We start from the raw sequence: 27,492 nt of genomic DNA on the forward strand, positions 1-27,492 counted from the left end.
AGTCCTCATGAACAAAAGGAAAAAAGAGAGGAAAGAAAGTGAGAAATGTTTAAGCTATGAGTTAAAATGGACTCCGTAGAGATATTTTATGACATGTTATGATTGATACAAACTTCTAGTCAAGTGTACTGATTCAGTTTGCCATTAAAGAAGAATCACTGCTGGGGATAGGACATATATAAATTCACCACTCATCTTTGTAGGAGCCCCTCAAATATTGAAACAACAACTTTCATCATACCCAATTCCTGTAATTCTGTCCTTCATAAATGTTAGCCTCCAACCTACTAATCATCCAACAACATGCTTACATTTCTCTGGCAGTGCATTCATGTTGTGTCGCTACAACGTATGCCATGCTTACTTTCTGAAAGTGAAATGTAAACAATGTAGCGTAGGCATACTTGTAGGCATAGTTGCTGTTCGAATGGGAATGAGTGATTTTCAAATGTTCTTAGAAACATAGAAACATAGAAGACTGATGGCAGAAAAAGACCTCATGATCATTCTAGTCTGCCCTTATACTATTTTTTGTATTTTATCTTAGGATGGATCTATGTTTATCCCAGGCATGTTTAAATTCAGTTACTGTGGATTTACCAACCACGTCTGCTGGAAGTTTGCTCCAAGGATCTACTACTCTTTCAGTAAAATAATATTTTCTCATGTTGCTTTTGATCTTTCCCCCAACTAACTTCAGATTGTGTCCCCTTGTTCTTGTGTTCACTTTCCTATTAAAAAGGAAGGTTTTTAAAGTAATTAGTTAAATTAATTTTATTTTTAGATATTTATATTGTATATTGTAAGCTGCCCTGAGCCCTTGGAAAAGGGCAGCATATAAATCCAATTAATAAATAATAAATAAATAAATTACAAAGTCAAATACTGAAGACAGCATACTGTCATTAAAGTAAGACAGGATAATTTCTTCCACAAAGAAACAAAATACCCATAACCACTTCTTTAAGGAAAAAAAAACTCCACTTAAAAATGCAAACTAGTACTGGAAACTAGTGCTGGAACATACACATCTAAAGGTCAAGGAAATGTGATTCCAAAAATCTCCAATTCCATTGAAGAGGCCCTGCCTATGGAACTCGCCAACCGAGCCTTGAAGTGCTTTGGATTCCATTCCAAAAGATTCTGCAGCATGCAGAAGTTCAAATGTACCACAGCATCTGTTCGCAACTCTGTAAAGTGGCCATTACTTTTCCCAAGATCACATGGCAACTTCAAAGACAGCTTAATGATGCTGGGAAAAGGCAAGGCTGCTTGCTTTAGAGTGGCAGGCAGATGTTACCTCCATCTTCTTGTACACTCCAAAGCACCCTTTATGAATTATTTCACTCCAGCCTTACTCACAAATCTCATTGCTTTTGCTTGCGGACCAGAGAGCTGTGTCAGTTTGCTTATATCAGTGCAGACAGAACTATTAAACCTCATAAATATCGAGTCCAGCAACGTAGCCCCAATATCACCCGGGCAGAATATATGCCACAGAAGGATCTTTCTGTTCACTGTTGAAATTTTATACAGGTAGTCCTCATTTAGAATAGAATAGAATTTTATTGGCCAAGTGTGATTGGACACACAAGCAATTTGTCTTGGTGCATATGCTCTCAGCGTACATAAAAGAAAATCATGTGGTACAACACTTAACGATTGTCATAGGGGTCAAATAAGCAATGAAGAAACAATCAATATTAATAAAAATCTTAGGATACAAGCAACAAGTTACAGTCATACAATCCTAAGTGGGAGGAAAAGGATGATAGGAATGATAAGAAAAACTAGTAGAAATAGAAGAGCAGATTTAGTAAAAAGTCTGACAGTGTTGAGGGAATTATTTGTTTAGTAGAGTGATGGCGCTTTGGAAAAAAACTGTTCTTGTGTGTAGTTGTCTTGGTGTGCAATGCTCTGTAGCATTTTTGAGGGTAGGAGTTGAAACAGTTTGTGTCCAGGATGCGAGGTGTCAGTAAATATTTTCCCCGCCCTCTTTTTGACTCGTGCAGTATACAGGTCCTCAATGGAAGGCAGGTTGGCAGCAATTGTTTTCTCTGCAGTTCTACAGTTTAGCAACCACAATTGGGACTTGCAATTTGGTCATTAAGAAAAATGGTTGCAAAGTGAAACATGCTCTATGCCAGTGGTTCTCAACCTTTCTAATGCCGCGACCCCTTAATACAGTTCCTCTTGTTGCTGTGACCCCCCAACCATAAGTCTAGCGCCAATTCTCCCAACAGAGTTTTTAGCTGCCTGGCAGGAAGGTCAGAGGGACACCCCCCACTGTAAACACCTGATTGGTCGGATTGTAAAAATATGTTCCAAGGCGCCAGGATTGAAGCTTTAGTTCCTAACACCATGGGAAATTTGTCTTTTCCCATGGTCTTAAGCGACCCCTGTGAAATAGTCATGCGAACCCCAAAGGGGTCCTGACCCCCAGGTTGAGAACCACTGGTCTATGCTTTCACTTCAGTTTCCTTTGCTTTATAGACCTGTGACAGCCACAAATATCAGGACTGGTTGCAAAATTAAATTATTATCACTCACCACCACAAACAATTGCTAAATGAAACTAAACTAGCAATTAAGCAATTGTTAAACAAGGACCAAGGGATCCTTTGTGCTCTCTGAGCTTGGTTGGCTTTTTTGCTCATTCCCAAACTAGTTAACATTTTGGGTACCATTTGTTGGGGGTCAAGGGAAAGAGAGGGTTTGGTCTTCTCTTTCTGCTCAAGATCCCCATGGACAATTGGTGGGCCACTGTGTGACACAGAATGTTGGACTCGATGGGCTTTGGCCTGATTCAGCATGGCTCTTATGTTCTTTTTTTAAAAAAGTTTATTGAATTTTAAATATAAGGAAAGTGGGGGAGGGGAAAACTGTGAGGGGAAGGTATACATAATAAAAGGAAATCTCTATATAAACATAAATTCAATTCTGGCTCTTCTTATGTTCTTATGTATGTTCTTACATCAGTGTTTTAGATTACCAACACCTAGTGTGGATAATGAAATGTTTGCAATAAAACAACCAAGCTCAGAGAGCACCGAAGATCTCATAGTTCATGTTAGATCTTCAGAAGAATCAACTGCAGACTCTCTGATCAAGTAACGGTTCTTTTATTAGAAAAGAAGTAACGGTTCACAGAAAGGAATGAGACAACAACAACATGGCCGTGCCTGGCAGCTATATATATACCCCGGGCTGCCAGGCTGAGCCAACCAATCATTTTACAGTATTTTCCCGCCCAAGGAATATGGAGCGGGTACAGGGCCTAACTGTCCTCTGGACACAACAGTTCATGCCTGAGGTAAAAATATTCTCCTTTATTGGTAAATGAGGAAGTCTTACCCTGCATAATAATAACAGTTCCACCATGGGCGAAATGCTCCCTGTTCACTTATGCCTGTTCACTTGAGCCGATCGTGAAGGCAATGCGAGGCCTCGCCCACCTGCCGTCATTTGGGTTCTTTTACCCCCTGCGCATGAACAAAGTGTTTTGTGCATGCACAGAGGATAAAAGACCCAAAATGGCGGCATCCAGGCAGGTGGGTGAAGCTTTAGTGACTGGCTCTCCAATGACCAACAGACACAAGTGAAACGGGAGCATTTCACCCCTGAGTTCCGCATCTTTATTTGGAGTAATTATTTGGTCTTTAAACTCCACATACATGCCTACACATCAAGGATTGCCTATAAGCTTTTTTCATATAATCTAAGACTCAAATGAACCAGAGTTCAGATCACATTTACAGCAAGTCTTACATTCAACCATAAATAAGCGCAAACTCCACCTTGCAGGCCAGCTAGAAGTTTTCTAAGCATTCAACTGAACTTAACATAGAAACATAGAAGATTGACAGCAGAAAAAGACCTCATGGTCCATCTAGTCTTCCCTTATACTATTTCCTTCTGTGTTAGGACGAGGATCAGAACTTCTGTGCTAAGCTCATCTTCTACTCAATTTAGAAAAAGGAAATACTTTTTTTCTTGATGAATCTACAGAGCAATATTCCTATTCTTGATATTTGCCAAATCCCAGAATTGCACCCATTGCCCAAACATAATTTCACAGGCTCCTCAGGTGTATTATTTACTGAATGTTCCTCGAAGAAATTTGGCTAGCCAGGTCAATCCGCTGAAGAAACGTTTCAAAAGCCATCACTGCAATTAAATGTTTTTTCCGGTGAGACTGGTCTATTAGGGTCTAACCTGATCTACCCAAACATGAGGCAGAGCGTACTGCTTCAGTTTTCACCTTTCAGCCCCAATCCAGGAGCCTTCAAAGGCTTCCACGACAAACTATTTTGTGTTAAATTTAAATTTACCGAGAAAGAAAAAAGGGAAACTAGTGTAGCTATTTCAAGCTGTGAATATAGATACAGCTTGAAATAGTTATACTAGTCTCTCTTTACTTCTTTCTCGGTAAATTTAAATTGAACACATCATTGCAGTTATTAATGTGAAAATGCTTCAGGGTGAAGATGGATGCAGAAGATCAAAGGTCCGAATATGGGCATAATCAAGATTGCATGTAGTATTCCAAAATCTAAGAACAAATAACTGGAACCACTATCAAGACCCAGTCACTAATGTATGCTTTCAGACTTGGTCTTTCCAGTTCTGACTTCTGACCGCCTGTCACTCAAGGACTGACTGGAATCCACAGTCCCCTTTCCATCAATGGAAGCCCCCTAACCCAATGAAAGCTTTTACTGGAAGAAAGAACTGCCAGAACTTATTAGTCCTGAATGCCCCTGTATCCTCTGAAATGCCGGATCAGTAAATTGAGAGATGCTGCAGAATAATGTGGAGAAGAGATGAGACAGTGGAGGGCGGGGGAGGAGTGTTGTGTTTTCCACCACCAATCCCATTATACACATATCTTATTATCTCCATTTGTTTCTCAGTGACCGAAGAGCTTCCCAAAATGAAAAAAAGGGAGCCAAAATGATGGTTATAAGGGAAGGAACCAATTTTGCTGAACCTATCGCTCCCTTTCCGAAGTTCCTCCTAATTGCTCCAAATGTAGGGAGAGACCCATGACATTTACAGTGACACTTAATGCAAGGAATTTATCTATCCAAATATGTGTTTTTCTTTCAAGGGGCCACATGCCATGCTTCTGTGCATTAAACACTACCCCCCTCAACCCCCCCCTACAAGTAAAACATTTGTTGAGGGGGAAAAAACATTTCTGAATTACATTTCAGATGTGACTTTCATCCATATGGATAGGTATCTGATAGATAGTTTCAATAAATCAGCCCCAACACAGCAGCCACTCCACTGGTTTTATCATCCTATTATGGCATGGGATTATAGTAATTGAATCAGAAATGCACCGGACATGCAAGTGATGTTATTAAAACACCCATTTCGTTTTTTAAAAAAAAGCTGCATAATATACACAACGGCAATAAATTACCACAAATTATGGTGCTGCCAGTTTTATATATATATTTAGAAATTACATGCTCAAAAATGTAATTTTAGACATTGCATCTCTATCTCTTTTTTTCTACTATTTGGTTATATATACAGTGATCCCTCGATTAGTGCGGTCTCGATTAATGCGAAACGCTATACCACGGTTTTTCAAAAAATATTAATTAAAAAATACTCCACGGTTTTTTTGCTATACCACGGTTTTTCCCACCCGATGACGTCATACGTCATCACCAAGAGTCACTTCTCTGTCTCTTTCTCTTTCTTTCCTGTCATTCTCTGCTTCAATCATTTTCTCATTTCTCTTTTTTTCTCCCCTTTTTTCTATCATTTCTCTCTCTCTTCCTTCCACTCTTCTCTCTCTTTCTTCCTCTCTCTCACTGTCTTCCTTCCTTTCTCATCTTTCTCTCTCTCTTTCTCTATCTTGCTTCTTCCTCTCTCACACTCTCTTCCTCCCTCTCTCATCTCTTTCTTTCCTTCTCTCTCTTTCTCTATCTCTCCCTCTCTTGCTCTCGAGCGGCAAACGGCGGGCGGGCGGGTGAACGGGCGAGCGGCAAACGGCGGCCGGGTGAACAGGCGGGCGGCAAACGGCGGCCGGGCGGGCGGGTGAACGGGTGAGCGACAAACGGCGGGCGGGCGGGTGAACGGGCGAGCGGCAAACAGCGGCTGGGTGAACAGGTGAGCGGCAAACGGCCGGCGGGCGGGTGAACGGGCGAGCGGTGAGCGAGCGGCCGAGCGGCGAATGGCAAGCGGGTGGGCGGGTGCTGGGGGGGCGGGGGCAGCCAGCATTCAAAGCAATTTGTTGGCTTCCGCACTCTTGTCGCTCCCCGCCTCCACCATCTGTGCATGTGCGGCCATGGAAAAAGGGTGCGCATGCGCAGATGGTGTTTTTACTTCCGCACCACTATACCGCGGAAAATCGATTAGTGCGGGAGGTCTTGGAACGTAACCCCCGCACTAATCGAGGGATCACTGTATATGGAATCAACTCCCCCACCCACGGAGATTAGAACATCCCTCACCCTCCTTGCCTTTTGCAAGTTACTTAAGATGCACCTTTGTCACCAGGCATGGGGTAATTGTGATCCCTGAGCACATATAGTTTTATGAATGGTACGATTGTATTGAATGGTTCTTAATGATGGGCTTTTTAAATGTTTTTTTATTGGATTTGTGTATTGTTGTGATTGTTGTAAATTGCTCCAAGACTCCAGAGAGGAGTGGCATACAAATCTAATGATATATATATCATATGTTTTTGCTGAATTTTTTAAATTAAGGGAGACTAGGATAGGGCTATTTCGGCCTTGTTCTGGCCTCATCAGCTAGCCATACCCTTACTGGGATTTGATCCTGGGGCCTCTGCCTTGTAAGGCAGATAATTACATAGTTACATACATACAGAACATAGTTTGCTGGCTATGAATAAATTAGCTGCCTTGAAATGGCCCTGGGTTGGACCTAGAGGCAAAAAGGAGCTGTGATGTTCCTTGGTACAGGTATGAAAGTCTTGGCATATTTGGGTTTCTTCCCGTGTAGGATTCAGATATTTCTGGCGATGTTTCAACGAGGTCCCACTCGTCATTTTCAGGCTGGTGCTTCTGTCCTTGTTGCTAGAACAAGGACAGAAGCACCAGCCTGAAGATGACAAGTGGGACCTCGTCGAAACGTCGCCAGAAATATCTGGATCCTTTAAATATTCAGCAGAAACATGTGATACATACAGAACATAGGTTGTTGGCTATGAATAAATTAACTGCCTTGAAATGGCCCTGGGTTGGACCTACAGGCAAAAAGGAGCTGTGATGTTCCTTGGCACAGGTGTGAAGGTCTTGGCATATTCGGGTTTCTTCCCATGTAGGATTTAGATATTTCTGGCGATGTTTCGATGAGGTCCCACTCATCATCTTCAGGCTGGTGCTTCTGTCCTTGTTGCTAGAACAAGGACAGAAGCACCAGCCTGAAGATGACGATTGGGACCTCGTCAAAACGTCACCAGAAATATCTAAATCCTTTAAATATTCAGCAAAAACATGTGATACATACAGAATATAGTTTGTTGGCTATGAATAAATTAACTGTCTTGAAATGGCCTTGGGTTGGGCCTAGAGGCAAAAAGGAGCTGTGACGTTCCTTCAATATAAAAGGGTGATCCAACAGAAAAAAAAACATATAGCCCCTCCCTGGTACAAACCTGAAGGGATCAGATCTGGTGGCCTAGAGGTTAATTCTCTGCCTTACAAGGCAGAAGCCCCAGAATCAAATCCCAATAAGGGTATGGCTAGCTGATGAGGCCAGAACAAGGCCGAAATAGCACTATCCTAGTCTCCCTTAATTTTCAAATTCAACCAAAACATGTGACATACACACACACACACACACACAAATACATATACATATACATGTGTGTGTGTGTGTGTGTGTGTGTCCAAATAGAAGGAAAAAAAGAGAGAGATGCAATGTCTAAAATTTCATTTTCGAGCATGTAATTTCTAAAAATCCAAGAGTTTGTGATAACTTCAGTGGGTCGCAGTCACTGCTTTGCTTTTATTAATCTAATGGGATGGGAAGCCAAACACGTCTACATCGTTTTACAATTCATGGGCTGAACATACATCTCATGGCCTTTGCTTCTTGCACAATAGAAAATCAATTCTCACTTTAATCTTTAAAAGCAAGATATATGCTTGCTGATGACTAATCTGGGGAGCACTTTGAGAAAGCAGTTACACTTGGCCCACAAACACATTTGCAGGTAATCCTAGAGGTCATACTACCAGCTGTGCATTTAAATCAGCTTAGGTCAGTCACAAGGGGTGATAGGTTCAAGAATATGAAATCCTCCCGAGACAATTTGAGACTGTGATGTTTAAATTGCTTAAAACAAGCGCATCTCAGCCCAGGAGATGATAGGGCCACTTCACAGATGGCAGGTACTGTTCCAAGAACACTGGAACTGATTTGTACACCTACTGGCAAATCATGTCATTCTGGAATCTATTGTATAGAATTTCCATGCTACCTGAGCTTAAAAGGATGACCACTACTCGTGTGATCCTCAGGACATAATTAAACCTCCAAGTGCTACAAAAAAACCTCTAAATGGATGCAAATGACCAGTTGTCTGGAAGGAATATAAATCTTTTCATTCCCCACCATCCAAACAGAGCTGAAGATGCTTCCTGGATGAGAAGCGAAACACCTTCAAAGAACGGGGAATCCGACCAAGAGATTCTGGGGGTGGAACTTTGACGTCACGTATACCGGCAGGTTGCTAAGGACGCCAAGGTGATCACTTCCTGGATTCCATGGAATCCAGAAAGTGATCACCTTGGCGTCCTTAGCAACCTGCCGGTGGCATCAAAGCTCTGAACACCGAATGCGACCCCAAACTTTGCCCGAAATTTCAAAAAATTTTGGGTTCATGTTCGGCATACAAAATTTGGTATGGACCCGAATTGTGTGGGTTCTGTTCACCCATCACTAGTTATTAGGGTTTTTAAAGAAATTTTAGCTAAATTAATTGGATTTTTAGATATGTATATTGTATATTGTTTTGATATGTTGTGAGCTGCCCTGAGTCCTCAGAGAGGGGAGCCATATAAATCCAATAAACAAACAAACAAATGAACGAATGAATGAATAAAGTGGGAAAAAATTGGAAAAGAAGCAATAAGAATGTGTATTTATAGAATACACACAGAAGGGAGAGAGATCTACCCCCCCTCCCAAGTACTGTGGTTACTTGAAAATGCATCCATATACTGTATAGACCTACTGCTGCCTGCCTCAGCATGGTGCCATTAAGGAAAGTCGAATGTACTGGAAAGGGGAAAGCTACATCGGGGAAAGTTTACCTATGGTAAGTTTACCAATAGTAAATGCTATAAATAGGGCTTTAACTGTGGCCTTCAGTCTAGCCTAAATGTCTACCAATACCTTTCCTGGAGACTAGCAAGCTTGTCTCTCCTGATTTAGTCTTGATAAGATCTCTTAATTTTTTTAAAAAAATTTATAAAGCCAACATTGCAATATTCGGTAATTGCTTTAAGTTACACGTACCATATTTTTCAGAGTACAGAGTGTATAAGACACACTCCCCCCACTAAAAGAGGCTGAAAATTTGGTGTATCTTATACTCCGAATGTAGCTTTTTCAAAGCTTTTTCCCCCAGCCCTTAACAGAGTGCTAACGATCTTCCTGAATTGCAGGCTTGTTTTCATTGTTACTCCGAAGTTTTTTCTAGCTTTAAGTCTTTTCAGGCTTATTTTTATTGCTATTCCTTGCAAAAAAGATTTTTTCAGCCTTAACCAGGGGATACAATGATGTGCTGAAGCTGACCAAACTTAGGACACTAGCCAGATGAATACCTGGTAGGTAGATTTTCCCCCCTATTTTCCTCCTCCAAAACTAAGGTGTGTCTTATACTTCAGTGCATCTTATACTCCAAAAAAATATGGTACATCCTTAAAACAGAATACTGTGGTGGCTGTTGGCATCCACGGATTCATTAGGAAGTGTAACTACCTATTTAGCAGAAGGATAAAAGGAAATTGATGGTAGAAAGCTATCCTGGATGGTTAGAGCAGTGTTTCCCAACCTTGGCAACTTGAAGATATTTGGACTTCAACTCCCAGAATACCCCAGCCAGCATTCGCTGGCAGGGGAATTCTGGGAGTTGAAGTCAAAATATCTTCAGGTTGCCAAGATTGGGAAACACTGGATTAGAGGAAAGGGGCCTTACCTGATATGGCTTTTTTCTGAGGCTCAGGCCCCAGGCTATTCCTGTCTACGGAAGGGCCTGGAGCCACTGCCACATCCCTGGCAACTGAACAGCTGTTGTGGCCTACCTCTGCTATTAAAGGCCAGGCGGTCGGACTGGGAAAGTCCAGGATGAATTTAGCAAAAAAACAAAAAACAACCTAAAGCTCATAGGAGCTGAAGAAAAGCATCCATGAGCCGAGGACGGAGTTGAACGACTGAGGATGACGTCACCAGGGAGACGGATGCTCAGAAAATTCAACCCAGTCCATAGAGCAATGGGGCTAGAGCAGGGCTAGGCAAAGTTGGCTCTTTTGTGACATGTGGACTTCAAATCCCAGAATTACTAAGCCAATCATGCTAGCTCAGGAATTCTGGGAGTTGAAGTCCACATTTCATAAAAGAGCTAATTTTGCCTACCTCTGGGCTAGAGTAATCCATTTTGGATTCCTCTTATCCCTTCTGATAAACATAATACTGAATACTGAACATAACATCTCATGGATCATTTAACAGACACTCATTCAAACTGGCAATAGAGCTGAACAAGTGGTAATTTTAACTAGTCCTTGGAATTCTGGCTGTCATCACTTCTAGTTCCAACCACAGGTTATGTCAGTGGGGAAACCAGCAGGAAATCGGAAGTGGAGGGCTTGCTTATTGATGCAACTAGGTCAAGTAAGTGGTGTAGTCACATGCGTTTTATGACTACATTGTTAGAAATGTGTGTGTGTGGGGGTGTTAGATATTTTTAAATATTAGATTTGTTACTGTACATTGTTTTTATTATTGCTGTGATCTGCCCTGAGAGGGGTGGCATACAAATCTAATTAATAAAAATAATAATAATAATAATAATAATAATAATAATAATAATAATGACAAATATGGTCTGAGTTTATTTGTTTGTTTGCTTGTTTGTTTGCTTGTTTGTTTATTTGTTTGTTTGTTTATTTGTTTGTTTATCTATCTATCTATCTATCTATCACCTATCTATCTATCTATCTATCTATCTATCTATCTATCTATCTATCTATCTATCTATCTATCTATCTATCTATCTATTGGATTTGTATGCTGCCCCTCTCCTCAGACTTGGGGCGGCTAACAACAATAAAGAAAACAATGTAACAAATCCAATATTAAAAAGCAATCTAAAAACCCCCAATTTAAAGAACCAATCATACATACAAACATACCATGTATAAATTCTATAAGCCTAGGGGGAAGGGAAAATTTCAATTCCCCCATGCCTGACGATAGAGGTGGGTTGCTCTAGTAAACTGAAGACTACTTGTAATCTCAACATATCAAATGTGTTTGTCTCTTAAACAATTAGAGATTTCTGCTTTTAAAAAAGGGATTCATGGTGGAAAGTTAATGATTATATCCTGCCTTTCTGCCAGAGCAGTTATTATGGGGATATGGCAGCAGGCACCACAAGACCAAAAGTGTCCAAGAAGTGACATTGGATATGGAGAAGCAGAATGAAGATGAATTAACAAGCTGGAAATGGGCCATGGATTTTTTTTTTTAAATCTCTTCTGGACTTTTTTTCTCTTGGTAAGATTTCTGAATCTTTGACCCAGCAATTCACTTGAGATGTGCTAAGTACGTTTTTAATTTTCCATTTCTTTCTCCTTCCTCCAGCCTTGTGAGCTATTCTGAGGCAATATAAAAAAAGGAGATCACAAATAAGGTCACTGTACGAAATGGAAAAGAAGAGAATTGCTTCCATTTGCTATTGTCAATTGTTAAGATTATGTGAATCAACCTTAACAAGGACTTCTAGCTGAGAAATCTTACACTCATATAATGTCAGGATCAAAATTACATCATTGCTGTGTCAGTGGAATGGCTGCCGTATCCACATGTCCTTGACTGAAAACTGAACAGAAAGAGAGACCGAAAATACCCACGCAGCGGAAAGACAGACATACCGTAACTCCAGTGTTCCTGGAAATGTATGTGATTGTGCCAAGCATAGAGATAGCAGTTATGGAAGGCATAATTGAAAATATTAAAAGAGTTAAAAATACAAGGATAAGAGAGATGAGAAGAAAAATTTTACATAAATGGTACTATACACCAGTACAATTAGCACACTTTCAAACAATGATGAAAGGAAATTGTTGGCATGGGTGTAAGGAAAAGGGAGTATTTATGCATATGTTTTGGGAATGCAGTAAAGTCCAAAAATTTTGGAAGCAAATACAAACGGAAGTGAATAAAATTACGAATAGTGACTGGAAATTAACCAAGTAAGCAGCACTATTGATAAAAAATAGCGAGGTAAAAGAATATGAAGAAATTAAAATCGCAGCAATAGAAAGTGCCTAAGCAACTATAGTGCTTGGGTGGAAAGATGCTAATAAATGGACAATAAAAAATTGGTGCAGGTACATGGTGGATCACATTCACTACGAAATTATGGAAATTAGATTACATAATTATAATGAAGAGAAATTAGTAGCAACAATGAGGCGGTGGGAAAAGGTTAAAAATCATATATTAATATTAGTAAGCGATGCAAATGTAAAAAATAAAATTCAATCACTCTATAAAGAATGAGCAATGTAACCTGGAGCTGAGGTAAATGAAAGATATAGAATTGAATCTTCCCTGGTGGAGGGACATATTATTTAGTTTGTTTGGTGATGGTACACACATTATGTTTTGAATTTATGTTTTATCTTTTTGTTAAAATTTAAAAAAAAAAATAAAATTTATTTTTTAAAAAAAGAAGAGAGATAGCAGTTAAATGTTCAGTACCAAGCCCACCTATCCTTACAACATCACTATACTATAATAGCCAAGATAATGCCATGGTGCCTCCAGGGCATCAGATTTTAGAAGGCAGAAGGGACGGCCTTGAAGGACAGAAGGAAGAACATCTACCATGGCAACAGTCAGATAAGAGGGACTTGAACTTAGGCCAAGAAAAAAAACCTTGGCCAAAATGTCTAAAACACCCCCCCCCCCAGCACACAGGAAGATAAAGTGAATAAAGTGGAGCTGCTCATTCAGTCTTACAAGATTTTGTTATTGTAGAGTGTTGTGGCCCGTTCAATTCCTGCACAACTGATCACAGATTCTGAGGATTGAGAGATGGGTGTGGATTGGTATACTAGACCAGTGTATTTGGCACCCGAGTCTGATAGCGAGAAGGTCAGGGACGATGTGGGGTCAGAGGCTGAAAGCCAACCAAGGCCTGTTGCACCTCCAGAGGTACCCATGAGTGACTCAGGAGAAAAGGAAGTGGTGCTTCTTGATGCCAGAGTACACAGAACTGTCAGAAGACAGGAGTGGCTGAGCAGGAGGAGGTCTCTGTGTGAATACATCTCTTGAACACTTGGCCACGCCTTCTGGCTATTTAAGGGTGAGCCTCGTGACAAATCATTGCGGACATCAACTTTCAACTGTGATAGATGGCTGATCGGATCGAGCTTTTGGGCTAATTATGTTCAATTACAAGTTGAGAAGCGGAATATCTGTTTCCAGGCTTCCTGCCAATTCAGAGTGAGTCATGGTAATGAGATTGGAGAACAAAGAGACATATTTGGGGAGTCATTTATTGTTTGAGACTCTAATGAATGGCTGAGACTGAAACAGACTTATTTCTTGCTTTCCAGTGCATTTTAAAAACATTTAAACCTCCTTGCTTCTAAAACTATTAGAATTACATGATTAAATCTTGTCAAATCTGTGTGACTGGACCTATTTCTTGGGGGGGAAGGGGCTCATCTCTGGAACAGAATAGTAGTTGTTCCAATAAAAGGAGGTTTGACCGATATGGCATAGGTTTCTTACTTTGGTCCACATGGTAGGATTACACAAGGACACTGTTTTGCAAAACAAGCTAGAGCAAGAACAAATAGAGCAGAGACAGCCATAGCACAGGTAAGCAGCAGTGTACAACTCCAGCTCTCACAATTCTTCTGACCACATCCTTCCTATCTCAGATCTTTAGTGGGCTTGTTAAGGAGTGTGCAGGGTGATCTCTGAGAGGTCAAAGATACATGTACATAGAGGAAACATGGAGGTCATGTGGATATCCAGCTGATAGCCCAGAGATACAAGTAATAATTCAGTAATACAATCTAGATACATTAAGTGTATAAAATATTATTTACTTTGGCAAATATCTTAGTCAAGAACAGTCCTAGTCATACACAGTTAAATCAGTCAATACATCTCAATACATGTACAATAAGCACACTTGTCCAACTTGCAAATACATAAACTATCATTTGAACACACTGTTCTTACTACATCATAGTCATAAAGACAAAACAGAAATAGCAGAGAGTAGCGAAGACAGTAAATCACACTTCTGGCTCCCTCTTATCATAACCTGCAACAGCAGCAGATAGACAATAGTGCAATACATGTAAGCGTACATTGTTAGTTTATTCTATATAGTGCCAAACCCAACTAGTTATGCACATTATATAATACCAACAGTTCTGCTCAGAACCTGCTGAAATCCAGCTATGGATAGGGGCAGTAGTAGTTTTCTACCGGAACAGTTAAGGACACCACATTGGTAGTAAAAGTTGAACTGCGCATGAGCAGGAAGCAAAATCTCAGAAGGAGATGTGTACACAAGATTTTGGCAATTTCGGCAAAAAAGCCAAAATCTCTCTTTTGTACGCATCCTCTCGCAGGATTTGGCTCCCTGCGCCTGCTGTTGCTGTTTCCTATGTGAGAGTCCTAGAACCTTTAGTGCAGTGTTTTTCAACCAGTGTGCCGTGGCACACTAGTGTGCCGCGAGACATGGTCAGGTGTGCCGCGAAGCTCAGAGAGAAAGAAAACAAGAGAGAGAGAAAGAAAAAGAGAAAGCAAGCAAGAGAGAAAGAAAACGAGAGAAAGCAAGAGAAAGAAAGCAAGAGAGAGAGAAAGAAAGAAAAAGAGAGAGAAAGCAAGCAAGAGAGAAAGAAAACAAGAGAGAAAGCAAGAGAAAGAAAGCAAGAGAGAGAAAGAGAGGGAGGGAAGGTGGGAGAAAGACAGAGGGAGGTAGTGAGGGAGAGAGAAAGAGCAAAAAAGAGGAAAGAAGGAAGAAAGAGGGATGGAGAGAAAAAAGAGGGAGAGAGAGAAATACAGCGAAAGGAAGGGAGAATTTTTTTGTCCAAGCTTTTTTTAGCCACCCCCCCCCTCAATGTGCCCCATGGTTTTGTAAATGTAAAAAATGTGCCGCGGCTTAAAAAAAGTTGAAAATCACTGCTTTAGTACATAGGAGTGCACAATGTATACATATAATGCCGGGAGCAGAGTTCTTCTTCAATACAGTAGCAGTTACAAGCAGCTTCTAGTTCAGAGTTCACAGAGAGAGACAGAGAGTACAGAGTGAGCTACACCCAGCCTTCAAGCTTAGGTTTCAATTTTTATTCAGATGTGTTCAAGATCTCATTGGCTGACTTAGTTGCTATGCCTATTCATTGGCTGACCTTGTTACTATTGGTTCTCCCAATTCATGAATAATCTGACAGACTGGATGGTGGGGCAGATTCCCCTTAGATCTCCTATTAGCAGCTTAGTTAAACTTACCTTGGCCCAGATTTCTTCAATTACTTGGCTAGGAGCTATCGGCATGTCGAAACCTCAAAAGTATTTAATTCTAATCGCTAGAAAGGAGAATGGCTGATTAAGCCAAGCACCTTGCCATCCTACAAAGGCATGAAGTTTTAACTTCTCAAAAATCCATATATGGAATTAGGGCTGGAAAACCAAGATGGGTTAACACCTCCCATAATCTAAAGAAAGGGTCCTCAAATTCTTCAGGTGGCTCATCTATCAGATGACTGCAAGGAACATAAATCCTTCTACCCTGGACAATTCAGTCAGAACTGAAAGTTTCTTGGATGAGAAGCAGAATGTCTTCAAGTAAATATGAAGAAAGTCCAGTTGCCTCTTGGAGAAGCACCTTTTGGAGAACCATGGCCTAAAAGACTGAGAATTTCAATATATAAAAAGGGACTCTATTCTCTGAAAGCACCTAGCGTTCCACAATGGAGTACAGGACCATGGACAGATCCAAGGATGGAAAAAATTGAGAACTGCATCAAATGGAAGTCTCCAAGCACGGTGGCTCAGTGGCTAAGGCGCTGAGCTTGTCGCTCAGAAGATCAGCAGTTTGCTGGTTTGAAACCCTAGTGTCGCGTAAAAGAGTGAGTTCCTGTTACTTGTCTCAGCTTCTGCCAGCAGTTTGAAAGCATGTAAAAATGCAAGTAGAAAAATAGGGATCACCTTTGGTGGGAAGGTAACAACACTCTCTCTCTGCCTTTAGCATAGAATTGTGCTGACCACATGACCACACAGATGTTTTTGGACAGCACTGGCTTAGAAATTGAGATGAGCACCACCCCTAGAGCCAGTAGCACACATGTGCAGGGGAACCTTTACCTTTAAGCAATTTTTAGTCAATGGAATCCCAATGCTTGAACTTTAGAAGCAAGAAATGGACTTTCTCCCTGAGAAAACCTCATTCCCACAAACAATTATAATAAATATAATGCAGAAAATAGTTAGAATTGCATTTTTGTATTCAAAATGTATAATGGTATTTGTTCATTTCTTAGCAAAAAAAATAATAAATAACTGGGCTCAAAATGGTAAATGTATGGCTTTTCTGTATGTCCTAATTGGTGTCTCCTACAATTTTAAAACAACAACAACAACAACAACAACAACAACAGCAACAACAGCAGTAGCAGCAGCACCAACAACATGCTAAGCCTAGCCCTTTTTGATTTAATATGGGAGGAGTTTTTATATGCTCTTAAAATCTTACCTGAAATGCAGGTGGCAGCACCCTTTTCACATCTTCAGAAGACAACTATAAAAGATAGGACTCCACAGACTACAGTAGTGGCCAAGACGTAGCATTAAATGACAACAGTTAGGAAAAGGGGGTGAGATGTAAGCACATTGTACCATCCCACTTCAATCAATATATTTACTTATAGTAAAGGCTGTGGGATCTTCTGACTTCAAGGATAAAACAGGAACACAGCATTGTGCTGCAGCTGACTGGTTTTATTCGTTCATATAATTGCTTCTTATTAATTGGTGCTCAGCATAATAAAATAAGCACTCACCTTCACAGTCTGTCCAGCTTCGGGACCATCCTGTGGGGAGAAGTGGAAGAGAGGGAAGAGAAGAAGGGAAATTGGAGGGAGAGAATTAGATAATAACAGCCAACAAGGTTCTCTTAGGCATTCAAAAAAATTCCCCATTAATAATTTAAATCTAATTTCGTTCTGCATTAATTTATAGCACTCTTGTGGGGATGATCTGGCGCTGAAGTACTTGGGAGAAGACACCTTTCTATTTCTGGGCCAAATCGAATGGGAAATGATGGCGCTGAGGAGAAAAAGTTCTGGCACATTTATTGCTCTTGGCCCTCACCATCTCAGATCACAGATGTTCTTAATAATGTTGGTGCTCATCAAGATTTATGGGGACTGTTTAGAAAAGACACGTTGTTGGCAGACACCATACAGCGGGATGCTCTTTTTGGTTTAATATGATTTTAACAAAAGGTCTGAGGTAACCAGTGCAACCCATTCATTCATAGCTGTGTCCCAGAAGCTAAGCAGACTTATCCACTTGGTGGGAGGACAAATGAGCCTTCTGTAGAAGACCCACATTCGGTGGGCAGCTCAAAAAGCTATTTCTACTTAAATCCAAGATTAAAATTAATATATGGAACTTCTTTATCCTGTTTAGTCAGGATATGGTTTATAGCTGTCATATGTATACGGGATACATGAATGAAGAACAAGGAAGCCAAGTTAAATTAAAGAGACATAAATTCCATCTTATGGATGTCTATTATTTGTTCAATTTATATGTCGCTCATCTCAATCAATTACTCTGGGTGGCCTACAGTTCAGAAAATATATTGCAGTTAAAAAATTAATTGTATTCAGTTGTATTTAAATATATTTAAATGTAATTAAAAGCATTTTAAAACAATAAAAACAATAAAGCCAGTAAATTAAAGAAAACATTTAAAACATTCAATTTGACTTAACCGAGAGCAAGATGGCACATTCAACACATCCATCCAGTCATCCATAAATATAGTATGTATATTGTAGTATGCTAGTAGTCATGGATGAGTGATGGATGAATGTCTTTTTGAATTGTTTTTTCTTTAACAAAAATATTTGGAGTTTTAAATTTTGTATCTTTGTTTTATTCTGTACGCTGCCCTGAGTCCATTAGAGAAGGGCAGCCTATAAATTTAAGGAATTAATGGATGGATGGATGAATGAATGGATAGATAGATAGATAGATAGATAGATAGATAGATAGATAGATAAGCTTTGTAGAAACATCCTTCATGGCATTCGAAAAGCAATAAAGCCCTTCATGGCACCGGAGCAAAATATCTCCAGGACCGCCTTCTGCCGCACGAATCCCAGCGACCAGTTAGGTCTCACAGAGTTGGCCTTCTCCGGGTCCCATCAACTAAACAATGTCGTTTGGCGGGACCCAGGGGAAGAGCCTTCTCTGTGGTGGCCCTGACCATTTGGAACCAACTCCCCCCAGATATCAGAGTTGCCCCCACCCTCCTAGCCTTTCGTAAGCTCCTTAAAACCCACCTCTGTCGTCAGGCATGGGGGAATTGACATGTTCCCTCCCCCTAGGCTTATAAAATTTATGCATGGTATGCTAGTATGTATGATTGGTTTCTAAATTGGGGTTTTAAATTAACTTAAATATTAGATTTGTTTACATTGTATTATTATTGCTGTGAGCCGCCCCGAGTCTGCGGAGAGGGGCAGCATACAAATCTGATTGATAGATAGATAGATAGATAGATAGATAGATAGATAGATAGATAGATAGATAGATAGATAGATAAATAAGTGAAATCTGTATGACTAAAAGGTTATCAGGCCTGATCCAGTCAGCCCCCTCAGGAAAGCAACGCTCTTGAATCCATTGAATTGATTCAAACGTACTTCTACTGAGATAAACTGGCTGCAGTAAAGTCAAGTGGAATCTAAAGATCCTGCACAAAGCAAAGGAATTATTTCCATTTACCAATCACAACCCCTATGACCAGTCCACCAACAGCCAATGTTTTGAGAATGCTGAGGTGCTAGGCAAATAACAGATTACATTCAGGGCATGAAGATCTTGGAACCTGGCAAAGAACAGCTGGGAAGGACTAAACCCTGCCAGTACTACATACTTCACCAGTTAGGTTTGTCAATATAGGAACTAACCAGCAATGCATGTTTGGAGGAATTAGTATGATGTTACTTTAAGAGCTAGGACTGCAATTAGCCATAAAAGGGAGTCAGATGTGTTGCTCTCTGTTGTGGTAGTTATTGCACTTAGTCTTGCTAATGCTTGCTATTGCTCTATTGCTCTTGCTAATGCTAATTCTCTGATCTCACCCTATGCTAGTTTTATCTGTATGGTCTATAGACTTGCTGTGTGCTAAATATTGGTCTATGTATTGAACTGTGTGTTCTGAAGGGGAGTAGTATTGGTTAGCTGATGTATGTATAGAATTGGATACAATGGTACCTCTACTTAAGAACACCTCTACTTAAGAACTTTTCTAGATAAGAACTGGGTGTTCAAGATTTTCTTTGCCTCTTCTTAAGAACCATTTTCTACTTAAGAACCCGAGCCCGGGAAAAAATTCCCAGGAAATTTGAGAGCAGCACGAAAGCCCAGCCAGTTTCCCGCCATTCACCTTTTAATCCTGGCCATCTCGGGCTTTTCTGGACTGACAGAGGAGCCTTTTGGTGGCATTTAAGGAAACTTTGGCAGTCCAGAGTGAACAAAGCATTTTCCTTTCTCTGGGCGCTTGGACAGGGAATAAACCTCTGCCAGCACCCAGAGAAAAGAAATGCTCACTTTGCTCTGGGCAGCCAAGGAGTCACCACAGCGAAGGAAAGGCGCTGGCTACAAAGCAAGTGAATGAGAAGAGAGGGGAGCCCTTCAGCATGGGAAGGAAGAGGCAGCAGGTAGCAGCAGCAGCAGCAGCCAGTGTAAGGGAGGTAGTGTATGGGAGGCAGCCTCGCGCCGGGTGTATTGGAAGTACGTGCTTCTCCTCGCTATCTCAGAGTCCCTCTTTTTTTTTAAGCTTTAAAGTTTTGGATTTTTTTTTTATTCTCCTCACCTCACCTTCTTCCTTCGGCAATGACTCTCCTCCTCCTCTTCTTCCTCCTCCTCCTCCCACCCAAATTACGAGCTTTTATTTCTTTCCGAATGGGTTTGCACGCATTATTTGCTTTTACATTGATTCCTATGTGAAAAATTGCTTCTTCTTAAGAATGTTTCTACTTAAGAACCTGGGCACAGAACGAATTAAGTTCTTAAGTAGAGGTACCACTGTATTCTGATATCTGGTTTGTATATGATTTCTTGACTTGGATATGTATGTAGTTGACTGTTTAATACTGCAATCAAATCATAGTACTAGTACTAACCTGAACCGAAATGGTGAGCGAAGTTCCTCCAAAATGTTGCTCCACTACATTGCCAACTGCTTGTGTTGTGCGAAATAAATCAGCCAGTTCCTCGGGATGCAAGTCACGGAAACGTTCCACAGGGCGGAGAGGGCAAATGAGAACATCTGATTCATATAAAGTTAAGGAACAACTTTTTTTAAAGTTTTTTTTTAAAAAAATTACATTCTCCAAATACACATGAACACATATATCATAAATCATATCAAGATTTACATAGATGGCAGTTTTGGAAATGTAAAACAGAACTGGGCACGTACGATCACATGTGGTGGATGTGCCCGGTAACCAGGACCTATTGAAAGCAAATACAAAGATTGTTAACCAAAATTACATTAGTTAAATTAGATCTAAAACCTGAAATGTTTCTCCTAGGCATCATGGACCAAAACATAAACAAAAATAATCAATATCTGATGATACACATAATGACAGCCGCAAGAACTTCATATGCGCGACTAAGAATAAAAGAAACACCCCCACCAACTTAATGGCCATAAACAAAATACTGGAATCAGCAGAGAAGAATAGGTTAGCTATGTGAATAAAGGAGAAGAAAGAAATAGATTTCTAACAAATTTGGGAGAAACTGTACGATTAGTTGGACAAGAAAAACAAAACAAAACAAGTAGTATAGAGGTAATCGAAATGAGAAATTATAGACAATGATAATATATTGGATAAAAGACTGAGCAATAAAAAATGAAGGGAGGATTATAATACAGTGATCCCTCGAGTTTCGCGATCTCGATCTTCGCAAAACGCAATATTGCGATTTTTTAAAAAAAATTAATTAAAAAACCCCCACTTCCGCGTTTGGCTTCAGGACTCAGCTGGGAAGCGGCGCGGCTGTTTTAAAAGGTCGCAGCCAGCCTGGGGGGCTTCCCAGCACCCCCCGAACCCCCAACCCGGGTTCGGGGGGTGCTGGGAAGCCCCCCAGGCCGGCTGCGACCCTTTAAAACAGCCGCGCCGCTTCCCAGCTGAGTCCTGAAGCCAAACACCAAAGGCAAACTTCCGCGTTTGGCTTCAGGACTCAGCTGGGAAGCGGCGCGGCTGTTTTAATAGGTCGCAGCCGGCCTGGGGGGCTTCCCAGCACCCCCCCGAACCCCCAACCTGGGTCTTCCCGGCCGCCCACGCAAAGGGGAAACCCCGGCTCCTCGCTGATGCCCGCCGCTCGCCCGCCCGCCAGCAAGAGGGGGAAGACCCAGGGAAGGTTCCTTCGGCCGCCCAGCAGCTGATCTGCTCGGTAGCGCAGCAGCAGCGAGGAGCAAAATTGGGGTTTCCCCTTTGCGTGGGCGGCGGGGAACGCAAACTCCACCATCTACACATGCGCGGCCATAGAAAAAAAAGGGCGCGCAAGCGCAGATGGTGTTTTTACTTCCGCAACCCTACATCGTGAAAAATCGATTATCGTGAGGGGTCTTGGAATGGAACCCTTGCGATAATAGAGGGATCACTGTACCCCCCTACACTGTTTTTGGGATATATTTCTACAACTATTATTATTGCTATTATGGATGAGACTTGTTAAATTTTTGAAGGATAGAAAGAAAACGATACCTATAGCTGCATAAAATAGACAATGAGTATTAATGTATGAAAGGAAGACACAATAGAACTGTGGTGTTTTTCTCTTTCTGGCTTAGGTATGCAGAGCTGTAAGATGTTGTAGTTATATACAGTATGTATATGTGTTTGTGCTTTTTTTCTCTTTTTTGTTCTCTATGTATTGTTTTCTTTTTCTTTTTGTATATGTCATAGACTTTGACTTTTCTAAAAAAAACTTTCAATAATAATCATTTAAAAAAAATATTTACATAGTTATACACCAATAAACAAAACCAATCTTGTACCTTTTATACTTTTGTTCCCAGTCTGTTTTCCTGTAATATTTCATGTCACTCCCCTCCCTCTGTCTCCCTCTCTTCCCTCTACCCTCTTTCTCCTTCTCTTCCTCTTTCCTACTTCCCTCCTCTCCTTTCTCCCTTTCCTTCCTTCTAACCTCCTCCTCCTATCTACACTCTTCCTTTTCCCCTCCTCTTCTCTACGTCCTCTCCCTCCTTCTTGTTTAAGGAACAACTTTGAACTGCATCAATCCATTAGGAACATACTAGATATTCAGTTTCACAAAAAAGATGTAGAAGACAATCCCTTTTTCAATAAAATTTGAAATATGAAAACAGGAAGGAAGGAGGGAGGGAGGGAGGGAAGGAAGGAAAGAAGGAAGGAAGGAAGGAGGGAAGGATTTTATTTATTCCCTTTCTAACTGAATAAACTTCCTTCTCCCTTATAAATAGCCACAGGATCACAAGATTTATTTGCGAGTTAGAAAGAAAAGAATATCCAGAAGTTAGGGAAAGCAGATATATACACACTAGCTGTCGAAGGTTTTGGATAAAACTCCATTTCATAGTTTTCAAATTGCACAAAGGGTGTTTCTAATGTTACTATATGCACATCTCCTCAGAGGTAAATCTAAGTACCATAATATTTTTCAATCTAGTTAACTATATATAGGATCACAATGTAAGCATCTCAGAATCTATCACCTCCCAGCTTTAAGATCATTTGCACAGTTCTTTCTGAAATGTAGTATCTGTTTGAGGCCAAAAAAAAGACAATCATGCACAAATACACATATACTAAAGTACAGATGAACCCACTTTCACTGTCATGAAGACATTCCTGAAAAAAAAAAGAACATAAATGTATAAAGCTGACCTTCAATAGAATGTACTAGTCTAAGATGAATAATTTGGCATTGAGAATCAAATAATTGCATTGTTAAAAACTGGGGCAACTCTTTGTCTACTGCATCACTTCCACAGCCAGAACTGAGATTATGTTGGTCTAAGCACATTTAGCTTCCTTTTGGATTGTAATCAGTAATTTGATTGGCATAATCAATAAATAGAGTGCTCAGATTACAAGCTACTCCATAAACTCTTAGGATCCCTGGGACAACTTCTCTTTGAAATTTCTTGGAACTTAAAAAGTAACATTCCTGGAACCCAGAAAATTGGCAACGACACTTAAAGCAATTTTTTTCCAAACATATTTGCTGCCTTAAGCATTTACTTGTACCAAGAAATATATATTTATTTGGGAGCAATTTTTAGTCAGATCATTGGAAGTTATCCAAGTGAGCCTATACAGTGGTACCTCTACTTATGAACTGTATTCGTTCCATGACCACGTTCTTAAGTAGAAAAGTTTGTAAGAAGAAGCAATTTTTCCCGTAGGAATCAGTGTAAAAGCAAATAACGTGTGCGATTGGGGAAACCACAGGGAGGGTGGAGGCCCTGTTTCCTCCCAGGAGATTCCTAGAGAGGCCCCATAGAGGCTTCTCCCCGCCTTTTCCGGCCCTGCTTTCTCCCAGGAGATTCATAGAGAGGCCCCACGGAGGCTTCTCCCTGCCTTTTCCTGTTACAGTTTTGGAGGCTTGGGTTTGTAAGTGGAAAATGGTTCTTGAGAAGAGGCCAAAAAATCTTGAACACCCGGTTCTTATCTAGAAAAGTTCGTAAGTAGAGGCATTCTTAGGTAGAGGTACCACTGTACATAAGATTCAATTCAATTCAATTCAATTTATTAGATTTGTATGCCACCCCTTTCCGAAGACTTGGGGTGGCTCACAACAATGATTGTCACATCCCCTCCAAAGATAGGTCAAATTGACTGCACTGAGAACTCTTTCCAGTTTATATTTTAGCCCAATCCCTATTTTTTCTTAGTTTGTAAGAAGAAGCAATTTTTCCCGTAGGAATCAGTGTAAAAGCAAATAACGTGTGCGATTGGGGAAACCACAGGGAGGGTGGAGGCCCTGTTTCCTCCCAGGAGATTCCTAGAGAGGCCCCATAGAGGCTTCTCCCCGCCTTTTCCGGCCCTGCTTTCTCCCAGGAGATTCATAGAGAGGCCCCATGGAGGCTTCTCCCTGCCTTTTCCTGTTACAGTTTTGGAGGCTTGGGTTTGTAAGTGGAAAATGGTTCTTGAGAAGAGGCCAAAAAATCTTGAACACCCGGTTCTTATCTAGAAAAGTTCGTAAGTAGAGGCATTCTTAGGTAGAGGTACCACTGTACATAAGATTCAATTCAATTCAATTCAATTTATTAGATTTGTATGCCACCCCTTTCCGAAGACTTGGGGTGGCTCACAACAATGATTGTCACATCCCCTCCAAAGATAGGTCAAATTGACTGCACTGAGAACTCTTTCCAGTTTATATTTTAGCCCAATCCCTATTTTTTCTTAGGAAACCAAGTCCCTTGGAACTCATTGCTACATGTGGTAAAATGGGGTAAAACCATCCCTTTATCATATTTCAATTTTGCACATATTGTCCTGAGCACGGCTGGCTCAGGAATTCTGGGAGGTGGGAGTCCACCAGTCCTAAAAGCACCATGATTTAGTAAAAAAAAAATCCAATCTACACAATAGGACTTACTCCAGAATAACAAGGGCACAGCTGCTTTATAAAGGAGCTGATTAATGGAAATATGTTCAGTGAAAATGAGATTAGAAAACGGCACATCTTTTTTTTCTGCTGGAATTCCCTTCTTGATTCTTTTGCTTATTTGTCTCCCTGCAATAGAAGGAACTGCAGCGCTTAATAAGTTCCAATCATTTATTTGCTAGTCTTTTCAGGAGGCTGCAGAAAACGCCTTCATAAATGATGCTGCCGGCTGAGCCAGGAGCCCAAAGGGAAAACAGGGGAGTTGCAGTGAGCCTTGATTTCTACACCACGAATAAGGAAATAAGAAAACTAATTAATTTCCCTCGTTTAAAAAAAGTGGGGGGGGGGCATCAAGGCAAAAAACTAGGTAGAGGCACATTGGTTTAATCCAAGATCTTCTTTTTTCCTAAAGAAAGGAGAAGGAGCATTTATCTCTGGGTGTTTGAGAAATTTAGATAATTACCTTTCTTCTGAAGCACTGCTTCATTATTATGGGTCAGTGAACCATTTACACATGGAGAATATCTTTACATTTGACTATCAGCAATGCTTTAAAATGTCTTACGGTGTTCTGTCCTAGTTGCTTCAGATTCTCTTTGGAGTATTAACATCTCAACTAGGGCTGCAATAAATATTCACCCATTTCAAATGTCCTAAGGCATCAGAGATTTTGTTTGTTTGTTTATTTATTTATTAGATTTCTATGCTGAGGCGACTCAGGGCAGCATACAACATTAAATATAACAATATATACAAAATCTAATAACTATAAAATATGAACATTTACTAAAACATTTTAAAAGACCCCATGTACACTCATATACATTCATCCAATCCAATCCAATCCTATCTTATATTGGCCGGAGACAGTCTCATCACTCATGGCCCCCATTCCTGCCAGCAAAGGTAGGTTTTTAAAGCTTTACGAAAGACCAAAAGGGAGGGGGCAGTACATACCGTGTTTCCCCGAAAGTAAGACAGTGTCTTACTTTCTTTTTATCCCCAAAAGCCCCACTATGTCTTACTTTCGGGGTATGTCTTATATTGGAAAAAAATTGTCAATTTTTTTGTTTTAACCATAAAATTAACATTTATTAACAACCTGAACAGTATTGTATTCACCACAAAACAGCAGATGATACCCCAGTATGCCAGTGTGTATGTTTTACTGATGTATGATTAATACTGTGTGCATTACCGTATTTTAAGCAGGAGGCGGCAGTGACAAGTGCAGGGGACGGCGCGGTGACGTATGGAGAGGGAGGCGGCGCGGAAGTGGGCAGGAGGCGGCGCTCATTTGGATCAGACGGAGGCGGCAGACGCGGTGACGTATGGAGGGGGGGTGTGCGGAAGTGGGCAGGAGGCGGCGCTCATTTGGATCCGACGGAGGCGGCAGACACGGTGACGTATGGAGAGGGGGGCGGTGCGGAAGTGGGCAGGAGGCGGCGCTCATTTGGATCAGATGGAGGCGGCAGACGCGGTGATGTATGGAGAGGGGGGTGGCGCGGAAGTGGGCAGGAGGTGGCGCTCATTAAGATCAGAGGGAGGTGGCAGACGCGGCGACGTATGGAGAGGGGGACAGTGCGGACGTGGGCAGGAGGCGGCGCGCAGCTAGATGAGAGGGAGGCGGCAATACCCCCATGTTTCCCCGAAAGTAAGACATATGTCTTACTTTTGGGGTACGGCTTATAATAGCCGACCCCCCTGAAACCCCTGATACGTCTTACAATCGGGGGTGTCTTACTATCGGGGAAACAGGGTATCTCTGGAAGGAGTTCATTCCAGAGGGCCGGGGCCACCACAGAGAAGGCTCATCCCCTAAACCCTGCCAGTCGACTTTGTCTGGCCAACAGGACCTGGAAAAGGCCGACTCTGTGGGCTCTGACTGGCTGCTGGGATACATGAGGTAGAAGACGGTCCCGAAGATAATCTGGTCCTAAGCCATGTAGGGCTTTGTAGGACATAACCAGCACTTTGAATTGGGCCTGGAGACCAATTGGCAACCAGTGCAGCTCACTGAGTGATGTTGACATGTGGGCAGATCTTGGCAGTCCCACTATAGCTTGCGCGGCTGCATTTCGCACAATTTGTAGTCTCCAAACAGTCTTCAAAGGCAGCCCCATGTAGAGAGCATTGCAGCAATCGAACCTAGAGGTGATAAGGGCATGCGTGACTATGAGAAGTGACTCCCTATCCAAATAGGGTTGCAACTGGAGCACAAGGCATACCCATGCAAATGCCCCCCTCGCCACAGCTGAGAGATGGTCTTCTAATCTCAGCTGTGGATCGAGGAGGACACCCAAGTTGCGAACCCTGAAGGGGGCAAAGATCCCC

General features: G+C 41.2%; 1 protein-coding gene across 2 annotated transcripts in view; it reads right to left on the reverse strand.

Moving 5' to 3' along the window:
- FHIT (fragile histidine triad diadenosine triphosphatase) overlaps positions 1–27,492 on the reverse strand; it is a 1,178,051-nt gene that overhangs the window by 302,992 nt on the left and 847,567 nt on the right. For both annotated transcript variants that reach the window (XM_070735724.1, XM_070735726.1), the window contains exons 3-4: positions 20,670–20,815; positions 17,310–17,339 (exon numbers count right to left, since the gene is read on the reverse strand). In XM_070735724.1, the coding sequence (XP_070591825.1) occupies positions 17,310–17,339; positions 20,670–20,815 (176 nt within the window). The remainder of the gene's footprint in view (positions 1–17,309; positions 17,340–20,669; positions 20,816–27,492) is intronic.

Source organism: Erythrolamprus reginae, chromosome 2 (assembly GCF_031021105.1).
Source record: "Erythrolamprus reginae isolate rEryReg1 chromosome 2, rEryReg1.hap1, whole genome shotgun sequence".
In the NCBI taxonomy this organism is placed as follows: domain Eukaryota; kingdom Metazoa; phylum Chordata; class Lepidosauria; order Squamata; family Dipsadidae; genus Erythrolamprus; species Erythrolamprus reginae.